General features: G+C 31.5%; 4 protein-coding genes across 5 annotated transcripts; 2 read left to right on the top strand and 2 right to left on the bottom strand.

The window, feature by feature from the left end:
* The first annotated feature begins 926 nt into the window (after positions 1-926).
* LOC134836193 (putative uncharacterized protein DDB_G0267840) lies at positions 927-4,130 on the top strand. The gene is made up of 6 exons (XM_063851468.1): positions 927-1,006; positions 1,162-1,260; positions 1,322-1,699; positions 1,813-2,103; positions 2,199-3,657; positions 3,719-4,130. The coding sequence occupies exons 1-6, from the start codon at positions 944-946 to the stop codon at positions 3,790-3,792; spliced, it is 2,364 nt and encodes a 787-aa protein (XP_063707538.1). The 5' UTR covers positions 927-943; the 3' UTR covers positions 3,793-4,130.
* Positions 3,885-6,379, bottom strand: LOC134836206 (phosphorylase b kinase gamma catalytic chain, skeletal muscle/heart isoform). 2 transcript variants are annotated; one of them, XM_063851471.1, is made up of 12 exons: positions 6,207-6,379; positions 5,984-6,153; positions 5,658-5,790; positions 5,542-5,605; positions 5,385-5,472; positions 5,238-5,328; positions 5,085-5,179; positions 4,971-5,012; positions 4,811-4,908; positions 4,468-4,551; positions 4,211-4,369; positions 3,885-4,145 (listed from the first exon to the last, which is right to left on the bottom strand). In XM_063851471.1, exons 1-12 carry the CDS (start codon positions 6,296-6,298, stop codon positions 4,011-4,013), a joined length of 1,251 nt encoding a protein of 416 aa, XP_063707541.1. In that variant the 5' UTR covers positions 6,299-6,379; the 3' UTR covers positions 3,885-4,010. The 2 variants fall into 2 exon arrangements, with proteins under 2 accessions (XP_063707541.1, XP_063707542.1); XM_063851472.1 differs by lacking the exon at positions 4,468-4,551 and having other exon boundaries at positions 6,207-6,378.
* A 423-nt stretch (positions 6,380-6,802) lies between these two features.
* LOC134837129 (CDP-diacylglycerol--inositol 3-phosphatidyltransferase) lies at positions 6,803-8,341 on the bottom strand. The gene is made up of 5 exons (XM_063852459.1): positions 8,053-8,341; positions 7,786-7,920; positions 7,571-7,724; positions 7,338-7,501; positions 6,803-7,274 (listed from the first exon to the last, which is right to left on the bottom strand). Exons 1-5 carry the CDS (start codon positions 8,099-8,101, stop codon positions 7,123-7,125), a joined length of 654 nt encoding a protein of 217 aa, XP_063708529.1. The 5' UTR covers positions 8,102-8,341; the 3' UTR covers positions 6,803-7,122.
* A 137-nt stretch (positions 8,342-8,478) lies between these two features.
* Positions 8,479-24,974, top strand: LOC134827397 (protein purity of essence). Its single transcript, XM_063840014.1, has 22 exons — positions 8,479-8,642; positions 8,814-8,902; positions 8,966-9,166; positions 9,233-9,351; positions 9,416-10,081; positions 10,183-11,847; positions 12,009-12,132; positions 12,198-12,360; positions 12,425-13,485; positions 13,552-14,504; positions 15,416-16,638; positions 16,714-18,024; positions 18,089-18,293; positions 18,346-20,139; positions 20,202-20,590; positions 20,651-20,876; positions 20,939-21,171; positions 21,237-21,477; positions 21,538-22,549; positions 22,613-23,509; positions 23,568-24,081; positions 24,150-24,974. The coding sequence occupies exons 1-22, from the start codon at positions 8,554-8,556 to the stop codon at positions 24,904-24,906; spliced, it is 13,932 nt and encodes a 4,643-aa protein (XP_063696084.1). The 5' UTR covers positions 8,479-8,553; the 3' UTR covers positions 24,907-24,974.
* The last annotated feature ends 19 nt before the right edge of the window (positions 24,975-24,993 follow it).

Raw genomic sequence — 24,993 nt, 5'->3', positions numbered from 1 at the left:
ATGTTGTAAAGCTAGAAATTTAATTGACTTGTTATCACTATAAAGGGCAAGAAACTGATAAAGTTACTGAATTTAAGTCACTTGAACTATATCTGGACCAATATTTACGCTTCGACAAACACCTGAAGCATGTAATAGAGACGATAAGTCCGTTGGCATGAATGGTTATTTAGAAAATACATACCGAACGCGAAAAAGAAACAACATTACTTTGCATACATTTATACTCACATTTTGTATCACTATGTATCTATGGAGCCTTTTTGACCAAATATTCAGTTCAAAAGCTAAGAGTACTCCAGTATAAGGAGATTAATTGAATTTTTAGTGTTCCCCGCGTAATAAAAACAACATTCCTTTCCTACAACCGCTGAGGGTCTACAAGATGATAAATAATACAGCTTTCTGTGTCCGTAACAACAAACGAGGAAGAAGGAATTCATCCGACTAGGCAAAGTGCGTGTTTTCAAAAGCTGTCAAGAATACTGACGAGTTTCAACGATATAAATTTAAACATTGACGAAATTTTAACATTTGATTATTAGTAGTTAACATTACGCTGAATATCAAACGTTTTTGTCAAGCAACGAGTTTTATCCGATATCGCAATTTGTCCATTTGAATTAAAATTAAAACAGCCCAATTGAAATATATCTATTTCAAGCAGAAAAAAGAACGATAGTAGTATTTTACACAAATGTTTACACAAATAAATAGTACTTTTTTACTGTGTCGAAAACATTTTAGATGGTTGTATCGGCCTTAACAATCCTCGTATGACTCGCGCAGACGTACATACGGAGAATTCTGTACATCTCGTACAGGAGTCTGCGTATGTTCGTACAGGTATGATACGTACAACGTATAGAGCACGTACCGTAAGTCTTGAATCAGCAGGAATGGCTATTTTTGTCATCCGTCTGACATCTAGAGTCAATGAAAAATGTCGTCTGGAAACAACAAAGATGAAACTAAAAAAAATCCAACAAGTCTGAAAACCAACCAGGTAGTTTCGCATAGCTAGCTGTTGAAAGTAGAAAACATATAACCGAAAGAAAACTTCCAGTAGCAAGTCACTTAATTTTGGTTATTTCGTATAGTGCACATAACACTGCGTCAAATTTGAAAAATTAATATTTTCTATCTATTTTCCTTTTTTAGCTTCATCAATTAGATGAAAAAGAACTAAGAGACTTACTAGATGAAGCTTATTCTTATAAGAAGTACAGTGATCGTGATAGTAAGAGTAAAATATTTAAGGTGAATATGGAATTTTATAATGATATTTTTTATTATAAAATGTTTTGCAAAAATCTCATAGGAATTACTTGTTAAAGCTGAACTCGAGGACAAGGAACGTGTTTCATCAACTTATAATGAAATTTTTACAAGAAAATCCCAAAAGAAATACAGCTCTGGAGGTTCTTTACAGAATCTAAACGATGTTGTAAGATTCGAATACTTCCATCCAACAGATAAACGAAGTGGGTATAGTAAAAACAAAAAAAGTCCAGTATCTGTAACTACGAAAGAGTATGGAGGAGGAAGTTTGCCATGCAACTTCGATAATATGCTATACTCGGAAAAATATGACGATTTGAGGACTAATCCATTAAAGGACAAGAAACCCTCAAGTCCAATCATGCATGCTGAAAAGACAGTAGAGCATATGCTGGGCGATTCTTCTAAACAAAAAGAGGTATGTATATTAAGTACCTAATTATTCTCTTCGCACGCTATTTCACTTCTATTCTGAAAAACAAAATGAAATATCTTACATATTGTTTTGAAATTAAAATTTTTTCCTGTTAGGAATGCGATTCAAAATTAAATTGCATAGTTAGCCAAGTGACGGCAAAAAGTGACGATCAAATAGCAAATCGTAGAAGCTCATTTTATGTGTCATCCGCTGATACTGTTATCGACATACCACTACTAGAAATGAAAAATGAAGTTGACGATCCAAAACCATTGCAATTATGTTCTGCTTACAGCTCTGTTAAATGCATAATTGACGACAAGGGTATAACGCAACCGATTCCCATTGTTATGTCACACATACCCAAAACTCCAAACACAAATTTTATTGGAAACGTTAATCAAGTAAGTAAATATTTCAAAAAATTAAGAGAGGACTCATGTATGCTTGTTTACAAATTACGGCCATTTGCTAACACTCTTATGAATTTTTCTTTTAGTCGGCAATGAAACAATTTGATGAAAATGGAAACACAGTATCGTCAACAAATACGACTAAAACTAAATCAAAGATCAAAGTTTCCAAATCTGATCGTAATATAAAACGAACATTTAAATCTACAGATATCGAAGGTTACAGAGGGGAAGAGGAAGTGGAAACGTTAGTGAACTACATTGAAAGTGAAAACCAAGACAAATCAAAAAGTAAGAAAAAGCCAAATATTCCTGATGACAAATTAAAGAAGAAAATTAATAAGAAAAACAAGGTGAAAAGATACAATTCGTTGGAAGAATTACGAAGTACAAAAGAATTTGTTGATGATGAAACTCAAATTAATACTGAAAAATCTTACAGCAGTAAGAATTTAGATCGATATTCATGGGGAAAGGCTGAAATCTCATTTTTACAATCATCAAAAGCTTCAAATCCAGACTCAGACATATCATCGAGCAACAACAACAAAAATATTAATAATAATAATAATAATAATAATAATGATATTTGGTCCACTTATTCAATGGAATCCTTGATAAACGATTGCTCTGGATTCAATTTAGTAACAAACAAGAAAAAATCCCGAAAAAAGATGCAGTTCTGTTTATATGAAAAAGATCCTAAAACGTCTTATGGTGAAATCAATAAATGCACAAATCCCGTAAAGACGAAAACACAACTCCATAAGAAAACCAGTGGCACCGAAAAGAAAATTGATAAAATTATTAAAGGTAGGAGAAAGTCTCTATCATCAGTGCCTCAATCTGAATCTGAATGCAGTGATGTTGAGTCAGTACATTCTTTACCTGGTTATTCAAAGCACCATACATTGACTGCAAAATCGTGTCTATCCTATGCCGAAATTACAAGAAAGAGCTCTAGAACTCAAAATGTAGATAATGAAAAACATGAAGCTTCGATTGAAACCACAACCACTACTAATACAATAGTTCATAATAATAATAATAATAATAACAATAAGAAAAAGAAAGAAAGTATTGAGCAGAAAGGCGAAGACATAAAACAGGAAACTTTTACGCATGAGAGTGAATTGCAAAAAGCACTTGATAACACCAAGAACACATCAGAATTAAGCACAATTAGGAAGCATCACTTGAATAACGTTTGTAAAACAAGTGAGGAAATGAAGAAGGAAAAACAGAAAAAAGTTAAGAGTTTTGTGAACAAACCTGCTGTCATTATGAAGGATTGTAATGCATCAAGTGTAAATGAACTAGTCTTTGGTTTTGATATTGATAAAGACCTATTGTGTGATGATGATGTGCATCCCTCTCGAAATAAAACTTACATAACTTCTGGTCTGGCCACCAAAGAAATCCGTTCAATTGATGCCACAAACGATTCTCAAAAGACAAAACAGATCAAAAGTATGAAGTTACTAAATTGTCCCACCAATAGAAATAGCAGTGATTTAGAAAATATTGTTAACTTTGTTTCTTCAGGTAAGATTTGTTTTTGATTGTTTATATTTTTTATTATTTTCATTTTTCACTTTTTTTTTAGCATGGGAGGAGATCATTTTAGGTTCTAACGGGAATGTGGAATATTACAATTCAGCCTTTAATTTATCTGCATAGAAGTAAATCTAAAATAAAGAAATTAGATCTCGATAAGACGTTATTGGAAGAAGAAAAAAAATGTGAAATAAATAATTTTCAAAATTGAAAGTTTTTACCAATATTTTATTATGCTCAGAAAGTGTGATAAGTGAGTGTGCATAAGTTTGACGAAAAGGTATATTTAACATAATATACATATTTTATAGTATGAGCTCATTTTGAAACATAGGTTTATATTAATAACTTAGATTGTTAACATATAGATAGTGTAATTCCGTCTTTGGAGTATTTTCAAACAATGCAGCACGATTCTGTCCTTCGCCTTTCTTGACCCAATGGCCATACACGCGAAATGCACATCCATCAATAACCTAAAAACAAAAAATGAATAAGAAACTGTTGCAATAATAAAAATAATAATAATTGAAATATTTACTTTTCGTAGAATTTTAACTCTATAAGGATCTCGCATTGCATCTTCAACGTTAAGTGGTTCTGCTGTATATTTTAGCCGTTTAATGCGAACCATTGCTCTCACGCATAAAATACCGTATTGAAACTTTTTTCGTGCGTTAAATTGGCTTTGTTTGCGTAACTGAAATAAAATAAAATAAACAGTCAGAAACAACATTTAATTCGATTTTTTTTAAACAAAGATCCTGGATTATATGTTCAACTTTTGTTCAACTTTACCAGCTCTAAATCAGCTATGCGACTAAATCTTCTTGATCTTGTAGAGAGACTTCTCTTTAAATGTCCAATATCTTGCTCGAATAACTAAACAATAATAGTAATTATGATAAAAACTCGAGTTTTCTTACGATTTTAACCTTAATAATGTTTAAGTTTCTTTCTTTAAAAAAAAATATTATGGAATTTTCAGATGAGACTAAAAAAAATCTCTTTGTTCATATAGTTTTTTTATGTCCCTTTGTCATACCAGATCAGATCAGATTTGATAGATGAAACTCTTCAAGATCTATCTGATGTCTCTCTATAGATAAATTCCCTTACAGAAAAATATATATGTACTTACAACAGTATTGAAAAAGGGATGCTTTAATGCATCACTTGCAGTTATTCTTTTGGTTGGATCAACTACCAGACATCTCCTAATTAAATCCTTGGGATCCTCTAATGTTTTTTTCAAGGAAATTATTTATGATTGCCATAACGTTAAAAATAAAGAAATTTACCCGAAATGTCTATCCATTCAGGAGATGTAAAGCTGTACTTTCCTAAAATAATTAGATTGATCAATATTTTAGGATTATAGTTTCAGTTATTAAATTTTATGACAAATTTCGAACCTTCCATAATATTTCGTAGCATAATCATTTGCTTTCTATGCCAAAAAGGTGGACATCCAACTAACAAAGTGAACATTATAACCCCACAGGCCCATCTAAAAATCATACATATAGAAAAAAAAGTAGGTCGTGAAATTTCAATTTTTATCTTACATGTCGATTTCTTTTGAATACCCGGGTGCATCATCGAACATACTACATTTTAATGTTTCAGGAGCTAGATAACCCGGTGTCCCACATAGATCTACAAAATAATATTTAAAGTTAATCAAATTGTGTCAAAACTCTCTGCTAACTTACCAAAGAGTCTCTCCTTATCATGGAGATGTCGAGCAAAGCCAAAATCTGTGATTTTAACATTTAAACTGTCGTCTAGCAAAATGTTTTCCTAAATCAATTCAAATGAAAAAAATACATGTACTTAAGCTCATCAAATTATTAATCATTGTTTTGTTACCGGTTTCAAATCGCGATGAACAATATTACATGAATGGATGTAGTCCACTCCTTCAAACACTTGTCTTTAAAGAAAGAGGTCAATATTCTTATAATTTAGATAAAATTTATATTCACCTCATTATGTAACGAGTTTTTTTCTCAGACAATGTTACGACAGACGTCAAGTAGTCAAATAGTTCTCCATGACGGCAAAGTTCAAATACCAGAAACATAAATGCATCTGATTCAAATACATCTTGAAGCTCAACTGAAAAAGGAAATATTTGATATATCTACTCAATAATTGAAAATATGATGTTTAGTAATGTAGTTATTATTTTCTTCACAGTTTTACGATTACTGGTAAATCGTATTTGTTATTTTTGTTTTTCTTTTAATTTAAACAACCAAATATTACATTTCATTCCAAAAAAGGGAAACAAATTAAAAATGTTACGTACTTATGTATGGATGTCCTTTTACCTCCCGAAGTATATTGATTTCTTGTCTTGTTGACTCTAGCATTTGATTTGAATCAGATCCTTCAGCTATTCCCAAATCAATAATTTTAGCAGCATACTCCTTGCCTGTTTCTTTATCAATGCAACGACGTACAACTGAGCTGATTCCTCTAAAATAAAACTTAATTTAACATTTAAAATATTAAAACTTCCACAAAATTACCTTCCCAATATTTCTTTCGGCTCGTATCTTGCGTAAAATCCTTTTGCTGCATCCTTATCGGGCAATGTGTCTTCTTCATCCTCTTTTGCCATTTTATATTTATCTAGATTTTATTCAATATGAATAACAAAATGACCTTTCAATAAGAGGCAGGTACAAAGAGTGAAAACGTACAACATTTCCACTTACTCTCATTGAAACAATATATCAACTTGTACTTGCCTTAAAATACGGGCCGACTTCTACATGTATGTGTAAATTCTTACTGGTCCTGTATGAAATTGATTTGAAATTTAGAATCTTCATATACCTATAATCGAAGTTATTATTATTTTTTTGTAATATATTTATTATTTAATTTAAAAAATATATAACTTTTAATGTTTTTATAATTTGTAATGAACTTATTAAAATTTAATCGTTTAATTTTATTGTTTTTTTTTAAATTATTTTAAAAAGTAATTAAATACCTAGCTAAATTAGATCATAAAATATTAAAAATCTTTTTTAACGGAAAAAGCTTACCTCTTACAATAGGAAACGTTTAATAAATGCAAATCAAATAAAGTTTTGCAAGAAAACTCGCATTTCTTGGGGTAACATTTATACATATATTTATTTAAATAAAGTAATTAGGTATATGTATTTCAATTGTTCACTAGATAACACATGATTATTGACAGTCATTTACATATATTCGTACATATTCAATAAATTAATATATTATTGACATTCACATATTTGATGGATTCTAATTTTTTTTGATAATGAAAAAAAATTCAAAAATAAACAGTTTTCTTTCTGCATTTTGGAATGGTCAAAACACTCAAATAAAATTTTGTTTATCTCCAAATACATTTTCATACATTTAATTGAAGAGAATGGACCAGCTCAGCTTTGGATTTTTTTAATTTCATTAATTTGGCTTCAATTTTTCCCTTTCGGCAACATCAAGGGTGGCAATGTTACAGCAAGCAACGTAACCATGTATGACTGAAATGAGCGTTTTAACTATTGCGCACGGCATGGTCAACATAATTACGAGTTTTATTGAAGAGAGTCCAAGAACTGTAAGTAGCATCATAATTATTAGAACAGTCATACGATATGAAAATTTTTATTATGACTTACTCATTGGACCTGGAGTGAAATGATACAAATACAATCCAGCATAAAATAGTTCGTTTGTCATGCACATGAATCCCAAAACCAATTTAGACTCGTAGTAGAGTTTCATAACAGGATTGCCCGATAAGTCAATGAGCTTGTGAGAGGACTTTCCGCTCAAAATCGTGCTAAGTGGTTTAAAAAACATTATGCATTATTTAGAATATATGTATATTAAATTATAAAAAAAACTTTACCTGTGTAAATACAGCCAATGACAAGAAATATCAATGACCATTGATAACTGAAAGATTAACATGTATTTCGGATAAAAAATACAGAGTGTGACTAACAAGCCCATTGTTCCACATCTATCGGTCAATTGATCAAGCATAGCTCCGAATTTGGACGCTACAAAATAAAACTGTATTTAGCTAAAGAAACTTAAATTATTGCTTTGTTCACTACATACACTGGTTAAAGTACCTGGCAGCATGTCCATCAAAAGCGTCCAAAATAACACTTACTATGTAACAAATAGAGCACGATATATAGTTGTGCGGCATATAATAAAATGAAAGTAATGCCAAAACAATCCTCAAATACCCTGAAAATTAGATTCGAGACATCATCTTAGTAAGTAGAGAAAAAATCAATACATTTTTTTTGTGCTATTTTTTAATTTCTTAGAACCATATATTTAAAAATTTTACAAAATTTGAAATGTATGCTAACTTACCAATAATATTAGGTACAAAGAGGAAAACATTTTCTTTTTCGCTAGCCATGTTTTTACTAAAATTATTTTTCACTTTGAAAATACCAAGTATGTACTACAATTTAATTAAAACTTTGCAACACCAAAACAGTACTCCTGTCCAAATACCGAGGTAGCAAATAAATAACATGTATAAAAAGGATATCAAAATTAGAGATTTAAAATTAGAATTTTTACTTTAAAATTTAATAAATTTTTAATTATTTATGTATTTGTTTTAATTTTTATTTTTTTAACACAATTTTTTTTACTTAATTGATAAATATTTAAAAACAAGTAGAATGTACCTATATGCCATTGTATCCCCTAATTTTTTCTGTTTAAAAAATACATGTTAGGTATTACCAATAATGTGTCAAAGGGAATTTATTTTGAAAAAGTAAAAATTTCAAGACAGTAATTTTTCTATTTACTTCATCTGTAAAAGGAAAAAAGTTGGGTGAAGACCTTTAAATACTTGTAATGGATTGGTTAGGATCTATTAAACCTTTTGCATCACTTAATCAAGAGGAGAATGATGCACATCGGATAATAAAATGTTTGATAGAAAAGTAAGCCATTTTTATTATATTTATGTATTTCGGAAAAAAATTGATTTAAAACAAAATTTGAGAGAAATATATGCCGCAATAAAAATGAAAAGTAAATTTAGACACTTTTTAAGAAATACGGCCGGCAATGCAAATTAAACTATGAATTAAAATCTTTATTATTGTATTTAGTGCTTCCGAAATAACAAAGGCAGAAGGACAGCATATAGAGGGTTTTCTTATAATTGCAAGCATCGAAATATTTAAGCACTGTTCAAATGGTAAGTTTTATTTTCAACAAAATCCCTTTATCTGATACCTTATGTTTTTCTGTTTTTACGCAGTTTCTATCAAAGAACTAAAAGATGCAACAACAGCGACGGAAGTTATATTGTCCTATATACTGCAAAATTTAAATCAGCCTCTTACATCTACAAGGATAGAGCTACTACATTATTTGTGTGACGGAGAAGGACATGCAGATTTGCTCTCTAACGCCGCTGTTACTTGTTTTCTGCATTATGATGCAAAAAAACATAAAGATGGTGGGTCGACTTTCATTAGAAAAAAATAAATAAAATCAACAATTTTTTTTTATTTCATAAACTAAGTTGTTACTCCAAAAGAGGAAAAAAAATTGGAAAGGAATCAAGTCAATTTATCAATTTTGGATCACCTAACAACACCAATTGTCTATAAACAGTCAGAAAATGAAGATGTAAATTTTCAGGTACATAATTTTGTTTTTAACAACGTAATGAAATGTTTTGAAAAATATTTATTTATTTTTTAAGAAATCACTGATTAAATACAACATCGATTACTTAAAGAAACACAAAGTAGGAGATAAAGTAGTCAAGTGTTTGATCGAGCAACTTGGAAATATCGAAAAAATCTACAACTTCTTTAACGAAATTGACTCTGTCGAAAACTCGAACGTTATACAAACGCATCTTTTGCCATTCGTGAATAATTTGACACAAATCGAAAATGAAGTAAACACACTTTGCACGTTAATCAAAATTCCTATTTTCGAAATAGACAGCAAGGATGTAATTCATCATTTGTTGACGTTCGGTATCGGATCTTTAAACTGCTCCATAATGTGTAGTTTAGTTCAAATATTTTGTTCTTCGAGTGGAACACATTTTATGAGAACAAAGGAACGACAAACCATGGATACAAAAACCGACATGGAGCTCGATGTCATTTTGTGTGACATCGCGGATAAAGGACTACAGATTTGTAGCAAAATCATGGAAATATATAAAAAAAATATTTCTTTCGCAATATACAGTAACATATGCACTCTGGTAATATTTAATCTTGTGCAAGGTGTATCATCAATGTTTTCTTTGCTTGGTGTTCCAAACATCGCAGTCAATTTTGATGAAGAAAGTGTTCTCAAATCTATACAACAAAAACTCCAACAGGTGCTTGTTTATACAAATATCAATCAGGTAATTATTTGAATAATAATACGTTTATTTAATTAATGACGATTTATATATATTTTATTCAAAAAAAAAAAAAAAAAAAAAAAAAAAAAAAAAAAAAATAGGTCAAAATGCTGTTGAAAAAGCTTAATTTTATTTATACACAAGCTCAAATAGAAAGTTTGACAAATTTCGACCAAAGAACTCATGATATTGAGAAATTGAACATCTTTGAAAATTATTTATTTCAAGACCGTCTAAATTTCATTGCAAAGAACACTCACGTTCATAACATGCTCAGTATTTTGGCAATAATGGCATATAAAAAAGCATGTAATGCGCGATGCAAATCAACAGATGATACTTGTAGTGAGTCTACAACGTACTTCAACGATACATATTCTTGTTCAGATACAGAGTCCGAAGAAAGCGGAAGCCTTTTGGGAATACTTTTTCGTGAAACAGTTTCTGATTCGGAGGATTTGTACAGAAACAATTTGCTGCAGATGGAAAACAAAAGAAAATATAGCACCAAATATTCCCCTAAAGATGAATCGTTTGAATTCATAAGCTTATCGATTGAAATATACAAGTTTCTTCAGGAAGCAACAACAATGATCACAGGGAATATAAAAATGAATGAAATAAATCAAGTGCAAGTTTGCCTTTTTGTACACGTTTTAAAAGAAATTGATAAGGAAAATCTAAATGTGCGGAAACACGATACAGAAAGTATCTACATGGAATGCAACAATATTTTTACACAAACCAACAAACTATCTCAAATTATTTCGGAATATATCCACAATCTTTTGTGCAATTCACTGTTAGATGAAAATATGCAACAGAAACTTTTGTCAAATCTTAACATTTCACCGTGGAAATCAGATACATCGTGGACGCTGAATATATCTCCAAGACTCTTGAAAATATTAGTGCAAGTTATGACACTCAAACCGCAACAAGAGAAAGAAGCAGCTTGTTTATCTGTGTGGCACAGATTAATTGAATCCATAATAAATAAATTATGCAGTATTCACAACGACGAAGATTTCGATGACATCAATATAGAACATGCTCAAATAGTCCTTTACTTATTTTACTCACTGAATTTAATGCAGAAAAAATCAATTTTATTACTGACAGCAGGCGCAATAATTAGAGGCTCAAGCATTGGGAAAATCACTTCACACGATCCGCAACCAAGTGAATCTAAGATACTCTTGCTATCAAGACTTTTGATGTTTTTTGAATACATGATGAAACACCTCTATACACCTCCATCTCAATTATTGGACCAAGTTGAATTATTATTACTTCAAGAAAATTTGAACAAAACTTTAGCAGACAATGAAACGAAAAACGACCTGATTACTCTTGGCAACAACGATAATGTAAAATCGTCGAAATTACAAAAGAACAAGAGACTCTATAGTCTAACTAGTCCTGAAACATTTGATAGTGACTTTAAACTAGATGGCTTAGCTTGGAATTTTATTCTGTGTACTCCGGAAAAATTAAAATATCAGTTACTGTTGGATGCATTCGTGGATGTTTTTCGCGTTTCTAATTTATGCAAGGATGTAACAGATATATCAACTTTGAGTGTTGTTCAATACACTGTATCTTTGTGCTTAAAATTATTGATGGGCTTACCACCATCAATATCTCATATTGAGGAATTGATGCAGGGATCGCCATCTAATATATATTTATTATTATGGGCGATGCGTTGCTCTTCACCGGCACCTCAAACACGATATTTAGTAGTAAATAGTCTGGTTAAGCAAGTAAGTATTTTGTTTTATTTTAAAATACACTTTCTGATTGAAAATTCACAATCTACCTTGGAAAAAATCTGATGTGATTAGTAACAAAAAGTGAAATAATTAATTAATTGTTTAAATACTAACGGATCTTTTATTTATATTTTTGCTTATTGAATAATTAGGGACTGTACACACAAGTTGCTGAGGCTATGTGGAATAAATTAACAAATCAATTAAGTGAAAAATCATTTTATGCTGATGCATTTCACAATTCACTCAAAACGTGTATAAAGTCATTTGATTTAGGTAAGTGTTTAAAATTGTGTGTTGGCTCACATCTCAAGTTAATTCATTCTTTGAATTTATTATAGATTCAATCACACTTTTAAAGTTATTGATGATAGACACGTCTTCTGTATATTTTTATATGAATCAAAATGAAGCGTCTAAAAGCACTGAAGAAACTCCATCTTATATCATTGAATCTTTGAATAGCCTTGTTAACATATTCAAAGGATTAAAAGAAACATATTTGTGAGTACATACTTTGTAAATTTATTTTATCTCTTTTTATAACAATAAACAAATTCCATTTTAGTAAAAGGAATATTGAAAACTATGAATATGAGTTGCCAAACGAAGTTGCGGAAAAACTGATTTCTATTTTATTAGAACAGAGTAAAATTAACGAACCTATGAGAAACTTTGTCAAAAAGCTATCGAGTTTTATTTGTCTAAAGGAAATGAAGTCAGAAAAGGAAGAACTTGTTATATCGTATGATTTAACATTCGCCCGTGGCTTAGGAGCCGAGAACTTCATAATCAACACATTGGAGTTTCATTTAAAAAGCATTTTGGCATCTAATAACCACCAGCTTTGTAACTCTATTCAATACACTATGAAAAACATACTAAACATGATCTACATATCTATAACACAATCAAACTACCAAGACGTTCAGTTTCGCCAACTTCTTACATCAATGTTGACGGACTTGAGAGCAGAGTCATTGAATTCCGACTTGATAAATATATGTAAAATTATATTTGAAGAATATGGAAATCATAATATTGAAAATGTCATAGAAAAGCATATATTGAGTCGAAGTTACGAAATATTTAATGAAATTTGTTCGGAAAAATTTGCATTGCCCGCAGTGGTTAAAAATAATATTCTTGCATCTATATTAGATTTTTGGTGCAACCTTGCAATGGACAAATCTGGAAAGTTTTTGTTCTTGGAAGTTTTGTTGCCAATGAATGAAAAATCAGATTTCGTCGATATATTATTTGCTTTCATGCACACGAAAATGGAGCACAACACAATTATCATGATCGTTCAATTATTTGTTGAAATAATTGATACTAACAATGACGGCGATTCAGTTAATGAAGTTGTCTCGTATGCTGTCTGGAATCATCTTAATACAAGCACAACAACTTTGAAAAAATGGGCATCTTACTTATTATTTGGAAGAAATATTTGTTTCTGGGACGACAACAGTGAAGAATATTATGATGCCGATAGAGTGACAACATTGTCGAACCCAATGGAAAGTGCAGAATTCAAAAAGACTATCATAACTGTAAAAAAATTATTCAAGCTATTGATGCAAAGTAAAACATTTGAAAGTACGACAACTTGTAATATATTTTCTGGTACGTAATGTTTTGAATTACTTAATAATGTTTTTACAAAATATATGCGAAATATTTATTTTACAGCATTTTGCCAAATGGGATTTTATTTAATAATGCCAAATAAAAATGTACCTACCATATTTGAGTACTTGGAACTACTATCCATTTTGTTTAGCGAAGAGCAGATACACTTACAAAAAATGATGCTAGATAAACTCATGTGCTGGTTACAAATAACCGCATACACCATCAGTGCCACTAACAAAAATGTCGGAAAATTAAATGACCAGTTTGTTGAAAATGTATATGTACTTTTAAACAACATTGTTGTGCGAATGGGAAATAAATCTCCCTATCTTAACTTGCACAGTTCAAGTGAGGACGATTTATACAACACTAATGATTTAGACGAAATTGGATATGATGATGAAGAAAGTACCATAGAGGAATCGGATGATGAGAATTTATCAACCAAAATGTGTACCTATCTCGTGACACAAAAAGATTTTATGAACCAACATTGGTATTACTGTTACACTTGTAATATGTTTGACGGCATTGGTGTCTGTTCAATTTGTGCAAAGATATGTCACAAGAATCACGATGTGTGCTACGCCAAATATGGGAACTTTTTCTGTGACTGTGGTGCGAAAGAAGATGGGTCCTGCATTGCACTAACAAAGAAATGGAACACATCTGTGTCGTCATACAGTGGTCGAGTTACAGATGCAATAAAACGAAACAGAGATACTAAACGAGAAGAAAATTCAGAATGGAAAATAAATTATACGGACCGCAGTGATTACTGCGAGATGTCACACGAAATATATGAATTATCAAAAAATCAAATGAAAGGTTTACTTGTTACATTTACGTTCTTGTTACAAGAATTAGAACCGAAATTAATTGAATCGTGTTTAAGTTCATCAAGTCTAAAATGTTATTTTCGAGCAAAATTGTGTTTGGAAGAGCTACACACATTAGAAAAAAAGTACGAGTTCTCTGAGAACTTAGTGCTACCAGCTTTAGGCTCACAGGTAAATAATTATTTTGTTTTTCTCAAATGTTTATTAGGGTGTTCCAGAAACGTTTTCTGTTTCGCGTTACATTTTTGAAATAAAAACCATGGGGGGAATATAGAAATTTTATGTAGATTTTCGTTTTTAGTACCATTTCGTATGGAAAAGTAATAAAATTGTTCAGTTTTGAGTTATATTCTATGATATTGTTTTTAAATTAGCCTTTTTGTTTTATTTTTTCTTTTCCAAAAATTATATTGAAAAATTTTTCAAAAAAATAATTTTCAAATTTTTTGATCGTTATTTTTTGTAAAATATTAATTCTTGATTTTTTAATCGAAATATTCATAAGTGACCTCTAACATATTTCAAAATTGTTGAAAAGCAACTAAAAATTTGCTGAAAAAAGCTAGTAAAACTTGATTTCTTCAGTCATTCAATATGAAAAGTATTTCAAAATCTGTATCCCCCATAGTCATTTTTTATAAAAATGATGGGGAAGGAAACGCGAAACAAGATACCTTTTTGAAACACCCTTACTTATAACTTATTATTAGGCCGTTAAATTTAATTATTTCACTTTATATCATTCCCCCCTCTGATGTTGTCGAAAAAATTCAAGGAAAAAAAAATTAAGAAAAAAAAGAAAATTTTTGACATTTTTGGTATTTTGATTAGAAATTTTTTCGTTTTTCAATTCAAAGATGAAAAGTTTTTTGAGTCACGTGACCAAAATGATTATTTTTTCTTAAATTTTATTTTAATTTTGGCTTAAAACTTTGAAATAATGAAAAAAAAAATTAATTTAATGTAAATAATTAACGTTTAACGTTCAAAAATGCTTAAAAAAAGTAAAAAAAAATTAAATGATTTTTATTTTGAAGTGAAATAATTATATTTAATAGCTAAATACATTTGAAATAATCTAGGAAGGCGCATTTGAAAACGTCCGGATGAATTATTCGGGAGAACAAGGAACTATTATACGCCAACTTATATCCACGAATTCGGTAAGACGTGTTGGATTGTGTTGCTTGTCTATTCCTTTTGGAACAAAACAACACCTTGTTGTAGCACAAGACAAAGGAAAAATTAGCATTCTGCAACTGTCCACATTATTGAAACAAGTCGATGCTGGAAAACAGAAACTAATGATAACCAAACTGAACTCTGCAAATGTTCCTTGTTCAATCATTATATCATTGGCTCCAAACATGATTTGCGATGATTTATTGGCCATTTGTGGTATCAAGGAATGTCATGTACTGCAATTTTCATGTGTTGGATCCGTTAAAAAGCACGTGATAGTAACTCCTCACTTGGAAGCTGGAAACTACATAAAACGTTCTGTGTGGCTACCCTCTTCTCTTACAAAATTAGCTCTAATAACCGCAGAAACTGTCCAGATATATGAGCTCTCCAAAGATGCCAACAAAGCAGAGTATTGTTTCTTACTGCCCACTGGAAAAATACGGGATTGCACGTTTGTTTATCAAAATGATTTGTATACTATGTATGTAATTTCGACATCTGGTCATATATATGTACAGTCATTATGTGAGGAAAGCTTGGCCAAAAATGGAAACTACTACATAACACAAATTTTGGACTTGAAGCATCCAAGTTTAAAAGACATTAATGGGCAAATCTTGGGTGGAGGAGTTTCAATTTATTATTCGCACTCGTTGCAAATATTGTTTTGCAGTTTTGTAACGGGTAAAAATTTCGCTTTTTCTTTGGAAAATGAGTGCACCGTACGGAAGGTTTTTAACATACTAACAATGACACCATCAAAAATGTTTTCCAAAAACTCAAATCAGCCTTTATTCAATTGGACCGAAGTCGCCTGCCATCCAGGCTTAATATTTGCAATGTTCCAAAATTCAAATAATATTGCTATTATGGCAGTTATGCCAAATGAAATTACGTTTCAAGAATTAAAACTGCAAAACTCAAAAGTTAAAATTATGGATTTCATAGCTATTCGACACAACATATCTGGCATTGACAAAACCTCTCTGATCGTACTCTGTGAAGACGGAAGTCTCAAGTTATATAATGCGAACGCAAATAAAACTAGTTTTTGGCTGGCGCCTGAAATAAAGTCTCGTTGCATTGCATGGAAAAGCAACCGATTGAAGAGAACCAAAGGGTAATTATTTATTAATATTTTTTTTTTTACTTTCTTCGATTAATAAAATAAATTTTTCTTTTTTCCTGATTATAGTCAAAAAATGGCGGATAATGCTTCAACAACTATTCCAGTTGATTTCTTTGAGCATTGCAATTGTCTTTCGGATGTTGAATTCGGAGGAAATGATTTGTTACAACTCTACAGTCCCAGTCAAATCAAGCATAGATTAAATACAAATGGTCTTTTTATTACATCAACGAAAAGTAATGGATTTTCAATAACAGTCACAAACAACGACAGCACTACAATTATAACAGGATTTCGTGTATTGTGTGGAAGCCAGGATACTTCTAAAGCACCCACTTTTATTTCCGTGGGAAATAGAACTGTATCAACTAATGTAACTTCATTCCCAAGATGGATTGATTTCGGTTTGCATCGTAGTGAGATAGTAACGATTCAAAATGAAAATAGGTTGTGTATCGTATTCGGAAATTCACAAAGTCCTGATAGCATTACCATGGTGGACAGTATAAAAATATATGGCACAACTAAAGAAAGCTTTGGTTGGCCAGAAGAAGCAGAAGAGCATTCAAATATAAATGTTACAACAGCTTATCACCCAGAAATGAACCCGGGAACATCGAGTAGTTGTGTGTCTGAATATGATCAATATCATTTGTATTCAAATACACTCATACTCATTTCAGCAAAAGTGCTAGAAATTTATGGAACATTTGTTCAAAAACATCAGAGCATTGAAACAAATGACTTTAAACAAGATTGTCTAAAGTTCTTAAGCAATATTGCTTTGCTTCCCGTGCCATCGTATATTGACCAACAAATCAAGAAGTTGATGAATTTGCTTATTCAAGATCGAGATGAATACTTACTGTTAAAGGAAAGACTCGTTGTAAATAATGTTTTTAAGCAATTCAATGAGCTTGGCTTAAAGGAGGATTTAGCCGATGTAGATCCAGAATTGTTCTATCTTCTTGTCAAAAGTATTCACCAGATAACGTGTCAAAAGCCGAACGATTTTGGTTATGTTTGTAAAACATATGGATTCAATATAGTTCCAATATTTTACAGATTGATTTCAAAACTATTTAGTATAACACCAAGTTATCTTGACCCCTTTGCTTTGATTCAACCTGGTTTACTTCATGTAGAATTTGTTTTTCAAGTATTGGTAGACGCCATACTATGTTTTTGCATTCAAAATCCTGCGACAATAACACAATTTGAAGAAATGCTTTTTGAAATGCTAACTGGATATACTGTCAAAGTAAGATACATCATCAAGCAATCCTTATCAAATTTCTTCAGGTCTAAAAATCTGGCTCTAGAAAGTGAAGGAGGACGTCGAATCAGTTGGACTTTAAGTAATATGAACAACTTAAAGTGAGTTTCAATTTAGTGTCCCTGAGATTTAATTTTAAAGATTTGTTTTTTTTTTCTTATTTAGATTGCACTTGACTGATTTGCTTTGCACTATGTTAAATAAAATAGAAAGCTCAGCCGTGGAAAAAGAATGTACTTTACCATTGATGCAAATCTTGTTGTCACTTATGTCATCAATGAAACTTCTGGAAGCAAACGAAAAAATAGTCTTCCATAAGGTTTTACATACTCTGCTAAAGGTTTCTGGAATAAATGACCCTACATTGAAGGTACTTTAAGTCAAATATTTTCTAAAACATATTAACGTTTTTTCTTTCATAGGAATCTTTACCTTTGGAAAAATACAGTCTGACACTATTAACATTGAAGTTCTTTTGTTTATTGATGGGTAAAGCTAAAACTAGTCAAATAAAGTATCCTGACGATATAGAAACCAAAAACGATGTACCTGAGCAAACGGCAAAATATTTGATGGAAACAAACATACTTCAAGTTTGTATGAATTTTTTGAAAGCCGGACATGCGAACATCCCATTTGCTCCAAAACAAGATGACAATCTTCTAAAATCGCTAAATGTAAATGAAGTGCATTATTTTCATCCTTTCTTCAACAAGTGTGATTTGAAAAGTCAAAATTATCAACTATTCCAACCTTCAGTTCCACTTTTGAATGAAGGAATAATTCGACTTATTTACCAAATTACGAAAATTGTTGGAAAGTCAATTTTTTTGCATGTTTGGTTCAAAGAAAACGGCGAAGAGCTGTCAAATATGCTATGTGACTTTATGATGGATGCCGACGAGCAGAGTATAAGACGCATCACGAGAAAAACATTGCTTTTACTTTGTGGTAGCAAGGATAACTATCGGAATCTAAAGGACAAAAGATGTATTCAAAAATATACTAAATCAACTAAAGCATTTGCTAAGAGCTTTTCAACACAAAAGAGTTATAGTTCCACATTTGATGAACTAGTTAATATTACAAATGATTTGAAAAATTGTTTTGATATTGCCATTGCTAGACCCACCAACTGGCTGCAATCTTGTGATTCGGATGATGAAATTTTGCAAGCACTATTTTCTTGCAGCTGTGCGCACAACGAAGAAGTGCTACACACTATTATTATCAAACTCATCAGTATAGCTATTCAACAAAAGGACTCGAATACTAAAGCGAAAAATCTTGACGAAGAAAATAGCAATGTTTCGTGTTGTAATAAACTGCTGTACTTCTTGTTGCCACATTTGATGCACGATTTCATAATGAAGTTTTTAATCAATACATGTTCTTTATCTCTCAAATGGCAAGTACATCAAGTCTTACATGCATTATATGTGAATGCTAATCGAGAATGCAAGGCAAATACATTACTTTTGTTTTGGGAAATTTTCAACACAACTAGTGCTCAAGCCAAACTGTCTCCACACTTCATTGATCTTTTGGGATATTTCACAAACACCTCACCTACAAGTGATGAAAACTTTAACATATATTTAAATCAGGTTTTGAAAACCATTAAAAATCTGCTTAAATTACTAGCCGATCACCCATCTTCACATTTTTATCCATATTTGCACTACATATTAGATACTGATGGATATTACTTTGATCGAGAGCCCTGCTTAGAATGCAACAATGTTGAAATACAACCTTCTACATTGAAATTGTCTGCTATTAAAGCCGATGCTCGATTCTCCACATGCTCTATGATTCTTAAATTAATTCAAAGTTATTGCATATCTAAGATCTTTCTACGTATAACTGATATCAAAAAGTCAAAAATGGTACGAAGCATAAATATTTTGTACAGTAACCACAATATTCAGGCGACGGTAGATCTAAAAAGTAAAGTGGAAACTTGGAGAAAAGCAAAAACTGTAAAACTTCAACCGGGACAAACTGATATTCGCATTGATTTCTCATTACCAATCACTGCATGTAATTTGATGATCGAATATGTGGACTTTTATGAAACGACTGTTGGTTGTTCAGAAACACTTCAATGTCCGAGGTGTAGTGCAGTTGTTTCCTCAAATCCAGGAATCTGCGGCAATTGTGGTGAGAATGTTTTCCAATGCCACAAATGCAGGGCCATTAATTATGACGAAAAGGTATATGATTGTTGATATATAGATTTATATTACTGTAATATATTTTGAACATGCATTTTTAGGATCCATTTTTGTGTAATTCCTGTGGATTTTCAAAGTTTGCCAAATTTGACTATACATTAGTGGGAAAACCAAGTTTTCTCATAGATTCTATTGAAAGTGACGAAGAAAGAAACAAAATGGTGCAAATTCTACGTAATATTATGGAAAAAGCCGATAGAATTTACCGTCAATTGCAAGCCAACAAACGAATTATCGAATTATTACTTTTCCGGTCATCTTTAACAAATGAAAAGTTAAACTCGGAAACTTTTGCAAATCTAAGCTCCAATGTTTCTTCGACGGGAATCAATAAAACAATACACATAATTGCACAAAAGTATTGCGTAGAGTCAAAAACTTTATCGGATGACCTCTGTATGCTATTATACAAAATTAAAGCTCATCGGAAGTAAGTCTTTATTTAAATTTTATCATGTAAACGTGTGATTTAAAAAAACATCAATTTTAGATCAATATTGCAATATGATAAGAAACAAAGCAATGTGGAATCACCACCAACCACTGTAACTCATCAAAATTGTTACCGCTGTATATTAGTATCAACTATAGAATCCTTAAAGTTGTTCAGATCTTTGACTCTTAATACAACATACAACCGAGACAATTATAACATTAATATCATCAATTCTTTACTGTCCAATTTTCATAGAATTACAATGAGTTGGCAAGTTGAGGTAAATTTTAAACAAGTTTTTTATTGCAATAAAATATCTATGTTTTATCGTATTTTTTTTAGGTTGCAAATTTGCTGGCAAACATTGTAAAAGACGATATGAAGCATACGCAAAAAATTTGTAAAATACTTAAGAGACGATTCACTTCAATAATTTCAAGTTGTTTGCCAGAATACTGTATTGATGTTGCCATCAGAGGTGATTTATTAATGATCGAGGCACTCTCGTCCATATATGATAAATGTTGGGAAACAAAATTCAAAACTACGTTTGAACTATTACTACTGTCTTCAAGGTAAGTTTTTGACCAATTAAAAGTCAACTCTAAGTCAGCTATGTTATTTTTTTCTTATGTTTTAGTCACAAGCATGCTCCTGCTCTCTTGATTACACAATGCTGTTTGAGGGTTTTATTGTCATTTACTATTGGCAATAAATCGATTGAAGAATCAAAATTGTCCAGCAAAAAGAAACAGATAGATTTCAATGACTGGTGTTTGAACTCGGTGAATTTTGAGACTTGGGTATCCGAAAACTCTGATTGTAAGGGTCCTAACGCTACTTTCTTAAAAGAAAAATACTTTTACACGTGGAAAAATGGAGTAAGAAAATATTTACTGGTAGAAACAAACTTAAATTATACCTATGATTTTATTTCTTAGAAAAAACAAAGTACTCATGTATATGGTGGTTGGTTGATTAGCCTTGTGTTTAATAGCTACTCAACCGACATACGTCAAATGTTTTGTTCAATTCTCGCTCAGTTATCTAAGTACCAAGAAAAACGATTATGGTGCATCGATATGTCCACTAATTTATTGGATAAAGTTGGAGAAAACCACAGTAATGCAGTGGAATTTGTCAACTATTTTAAACATTTGTCATTGCACACACCGTGGCAACAGTACTTAGTGCTGAATAATTTCTTGGATAAATTGATAAAACTCATTTCAGAAGAAATCAAGAATATATTGACAGAAGAAAAACTTGGTTTCTTTTTGAATCAATGCTCTGGCTACGCACTTATTCAATTAGTAGAAATTTTGATTGCTTTTTGGGAAGACAAAAGTATAAGGGAACGAAATAAACGAAATTTGCTAAGACCCGTTCTAGAAGGTTATCTGAATATCCGTAAAATGAGCCTACAAAGAAACGTATCAATTGAATATGCACAAGAAAAATTACTCTTGATATTGGAAAACATTACATCTGGAAATGAGGAAGACATAACTCACTTTATGACAATATGCATTGAAATATTAAATTGTAGCCCAATAGATGATGTGAAAACTAAAGTTTTTGCATTTGAACGTCTTTGCTCTTTAATTCATCAAGACGATAGTGACGTAGGAGAGTTCTTCTTAAGTTTAGAAAAAGATCCGCAGCAGGAAGACTTCCTTCAAGGCAGAATGCTTGGAAACCCATATTCATCTGCTGAGTCAGGCTTAGGACCTCAAATGAGAGACGTGAAAAACAAGATTTGCCGAGACTGTGAACTAATTGCATTGTTAGAAGACGATAATGGAATGGAACTACTTGTTAGTAATAAGATCATTAATTTAGATCTTTTAGTTAAGGACATATACAAAAACATTTGGTTGAAAGGTGGCGGGGACCGAGATACAATGAAAATCGTGTACAGAATGCGTGGATTGTTGGGAGATGCAACTGAAGGTATTTTCTGACTAGTTTTTTTCTCTCAAAATATTAATATATATTTTTATTTTTTTTTTTTAGAATTCGTAGAAACTATTGAAGATCATAGCGATGAAAATATTGATTACGAAAAGAAACATAGAATGGCTAATGTTGTAGTGGACTGTGGTGGCTTAGAAGTTATGTTAAATTGTTTGAAATGTGACACAAATCTGAATTCTAACAGATCACTGTTTGAAGTTATTTTGAAATTATTCTCGCTATGTTCGAAGGTCAAACGTTGCCAGGAAGCTCTTTGTCGGCCAGAAATGCGAGCAATGGAAGTGTTCTTACAAGTCTTGGATTTATGCATTCAAAACGAATCGACTGCACCTACGACAAATTTGATTGAGAGTTTGTTGGAAATCATGAACACAATTTTGACAAAAGCAGCTTCAGACTCGCTCGATTTATTCTTGCGTCTATCTCTAACTTTTGGTGGAGTGGAATATGTCCGTTCGTTATTGAACTATGCGAGTACTAGGTCGATGCGTTTTAATACCTCAATAGCTCAAGTACATCTTGCAAAAGTTTTAGCGGCACTTGTTTACGGTAACGATATTAAAATGGCTCATTTATGTGATTACTTTAAACAAGTTTTGAACTTTGATGAATATGAAAAGAAACATGATCCCAAAGATGAACAAAAATTGGAGCTATTTTGTGTAATGGCTAATTCAATTGAGCCAAATATTGTAGGAAATATTCTTAAAGACTACATAATGAGCTTGGGTATCGTAGAAAAATCTCTTAGTTACATTCTAAGTGCGCCAACAGTAAAACTCACCTTGTTCAAAGCGGATTGTTCCGATTTGAAAAACTTCATATCTCGCCCGGCATTAAAATATGTCCTTCGCATACTTACTGGATTGTCAATAGCTCATGAGCCAACACAATTAGCTATCGCTGCGGACACAATTCCAATCATACATATGTTGGGTACGTGTTATTACTTTTTGAATTAAAAAACTTTGAATTACATTTAACCTTTTTTTAGAACAAGTTTCCAGCGATGAGCACGTTGGTAGTTTAGCAGAAAATCTTTTGGAAACGCTATGTACTAATGAGGATATTTCGAAGAAAGTAACCGAGGTTCGAAATTTGACCAGGGCAGAGAAAAAACGAATGGCAATGGCCACAAGAGAAAAACAGTTGAATTTACTTGGTATGAAGACAAATGAAAAGGGACAAGTGACGGTCAATGTGAATCCATTAGAGGAAATTGAAAAATTAAAAGAAGAGACCGGACTCTTTTGTTTTATTTGTCGCGAAGGATATACTTACCAACCAACGAAAGTGTTGGGCATATACACTTATTCTAAGAGAACTGTTTTGGAAGAATACGAGACTAAGCCAAGAAAGCAAATCGGTTATAGTACTGTTACGCACTTTAACATTATACATGTTGATTGTCACATATCGGCCATCAGATTAGCAAGAGGTCGTGAAGAATGGGAAAGCGCTAGTTTACAAAACACAAATACAAAGTGTAACGGAATCCTTCCATTATGGTGAGCATCATAATTACCTAATTCTATATATTCTTTATTTCATACATATATATTTTTTGTATGCACAGGGGTCCTGAAGTCCCAGAAATCAGCTTTGCCACATGTGTAAATCGACAACAAAATTACATCAGAGACGCAACTCAGTGTAATGACATTAATTTCCAGTCATCTGTTCACGATTTAAAATTACTACTTCAAAAGTTTGCTTACGAACGCTCTTTTCATACTCTCATTAATTTTGTTCCTTATTTGCTTTTCCATGCAATATATATATTACTGTCATCGCATTCTGCTTCAAATGAACAGAAAAAACTAAATGATTACATTGCATTGCAAGAAAAGAAACACAAAGTATCTGATGCTTACACTGTTGAAGGTCCATTGTATCACTTGACTTCAACATTATGCCTACAAAGTGTCAGTTCTTGGAAAAAACATAGAATAGAGCACCTAAAAAGATTAATTATCATCGCACAAGCTCGTTACTTTAGTCCTTCTACGGAAATTGATAGTTTTGAGTCAGACCAGCTAACAGAGCAAAAGTATGAGGTATATAAGCCATATCTGATGATGTGGTCACTGGTGGGGCTAGTTTATTCATATTTCAATGATTTGTCGCAAACGAAAGATGAAGATTGGCCCGTTACTGTATTCAACTATATTCGATATCATGATGAACAACTACTTAAAACATCCGAACAAATATTGCGAGATTTTAATAACGACTACATAGCATGTACGTCTTTTGAAGAATTTTGTGATGTTGCTGGTCTGTTTGAAGATATTTTGGACCCTTCAACGTTTATAGCTTCTGTTTTGGATTAAAAAAATTAACGTTGATGTGTAGTTATACTTATTTTGATTTTTCTGGAATAAAATGCATAAATAATAAAACAAACAATATTTTAAATG

Source organism: Culicoides brevitarsis, chromosome 1 (assembly GCF_036172545.1).
Source record: "Culicoides brevitarsis isolate CSIRO-B50_1 chromosome 1, AGI_CSIRO_Cbre_v1, whole genome shotgun sequence".
NCBI classification, from domain to species: domain Eukaryota; kingdom Metazoa; phylum Arthropoda; class Insecta; order Diptera; family Ceratopogonidae; genus Culicoides; species Culicoides brevitarsis.
Note: the sequence above shows the minus strand (reverse complement) of the source record. Positions and strands in the feature narration are given on the sequence as shown.

Bases quoted from the DNA above. Each gene is read 5' to 3' on its own strand.
- LOC134836193 (XM_063851468.1), top strand. From the start codon at position 944: ATGTCGTCTGGAAACAACAAAGATGAAACTAAAAAAAATCCAACAAGT. The intron at 1,007-1,161 runs GTAGTTTCGCAT...TTCCTTTTTTAG, and splicing joins CAAGTCTGAAAACCAACCAG to CTTCATCAATTAGATGAAAA. The intron at 1,700-1,812 runs GTATGTATATTA...TTTTCCTGTTAG, and splicing joins ATTCTTCTAAACAAAAAGAG to GAATGCGATTCAAAATTAAA.
- LOC134837129 (XM_063852459.1), bottom strand. From the start codon at position 8,101: ATGGCTAGCGAAAAAGAAAATGTTTTCCTCTTTGTACCTAATATTATT. The intron at 7,725-7,785 runs GTATGTAGTGAA...TTTATTTTGTAG, and splicing joins TGCCAGGTACTTTAACCAGT to CGTCCAAATTCGGAGCTATG. The intron at 7,275-7,337 runs GTAAGTCATAAT...TGCTACTTACAG, and splicing joins TTTCACTCCAGGTCCAATGA to TTCTTGGACTCTCTTCAATA.
- LOC134827397 (XM_063840014.1), top strand. From the start codon at position 8,554: ATGGATTGGTTAGGATCTATTAAACCTTTTGCATCACTTAATCAAGAG. The intron at 13,486-13,551 runs GTACGTAATGTT...TTTATTTTACAG, and splicing joins AACTTGTAATATATTTTCTG to CATTTTGCCAAATGGGATTT. The intron at 16,639-16,713 runs GTAATTATTTAT...TCCTGATTATAG, and splicing joins CGATTGAAGAGAACCAAAGG to TCAAAAAATGGCGGATAATG.
- LOC134836206 (XM_063851471.1), bottom strand. From the start codon at position 6,298: ATGGCAAAAGAGGATGAAGAAGACACATTGCCCGATAAGGATGCAGCA. The intron at 5,329-5,384 runs GTAAGTTAGCAG...ATTATTTTGTAG, and splicing joins TGATAAGGAGAGACTCTTTG to ATCTATGTGGGACACCGGGT. The intron at 4,909-4,970 runs GTAAATTTCTTT...AAAAAACATTAG, and splicing joins TGAATGGATAGACATTTCGG to AGGATCCCAAGGATTTAATT.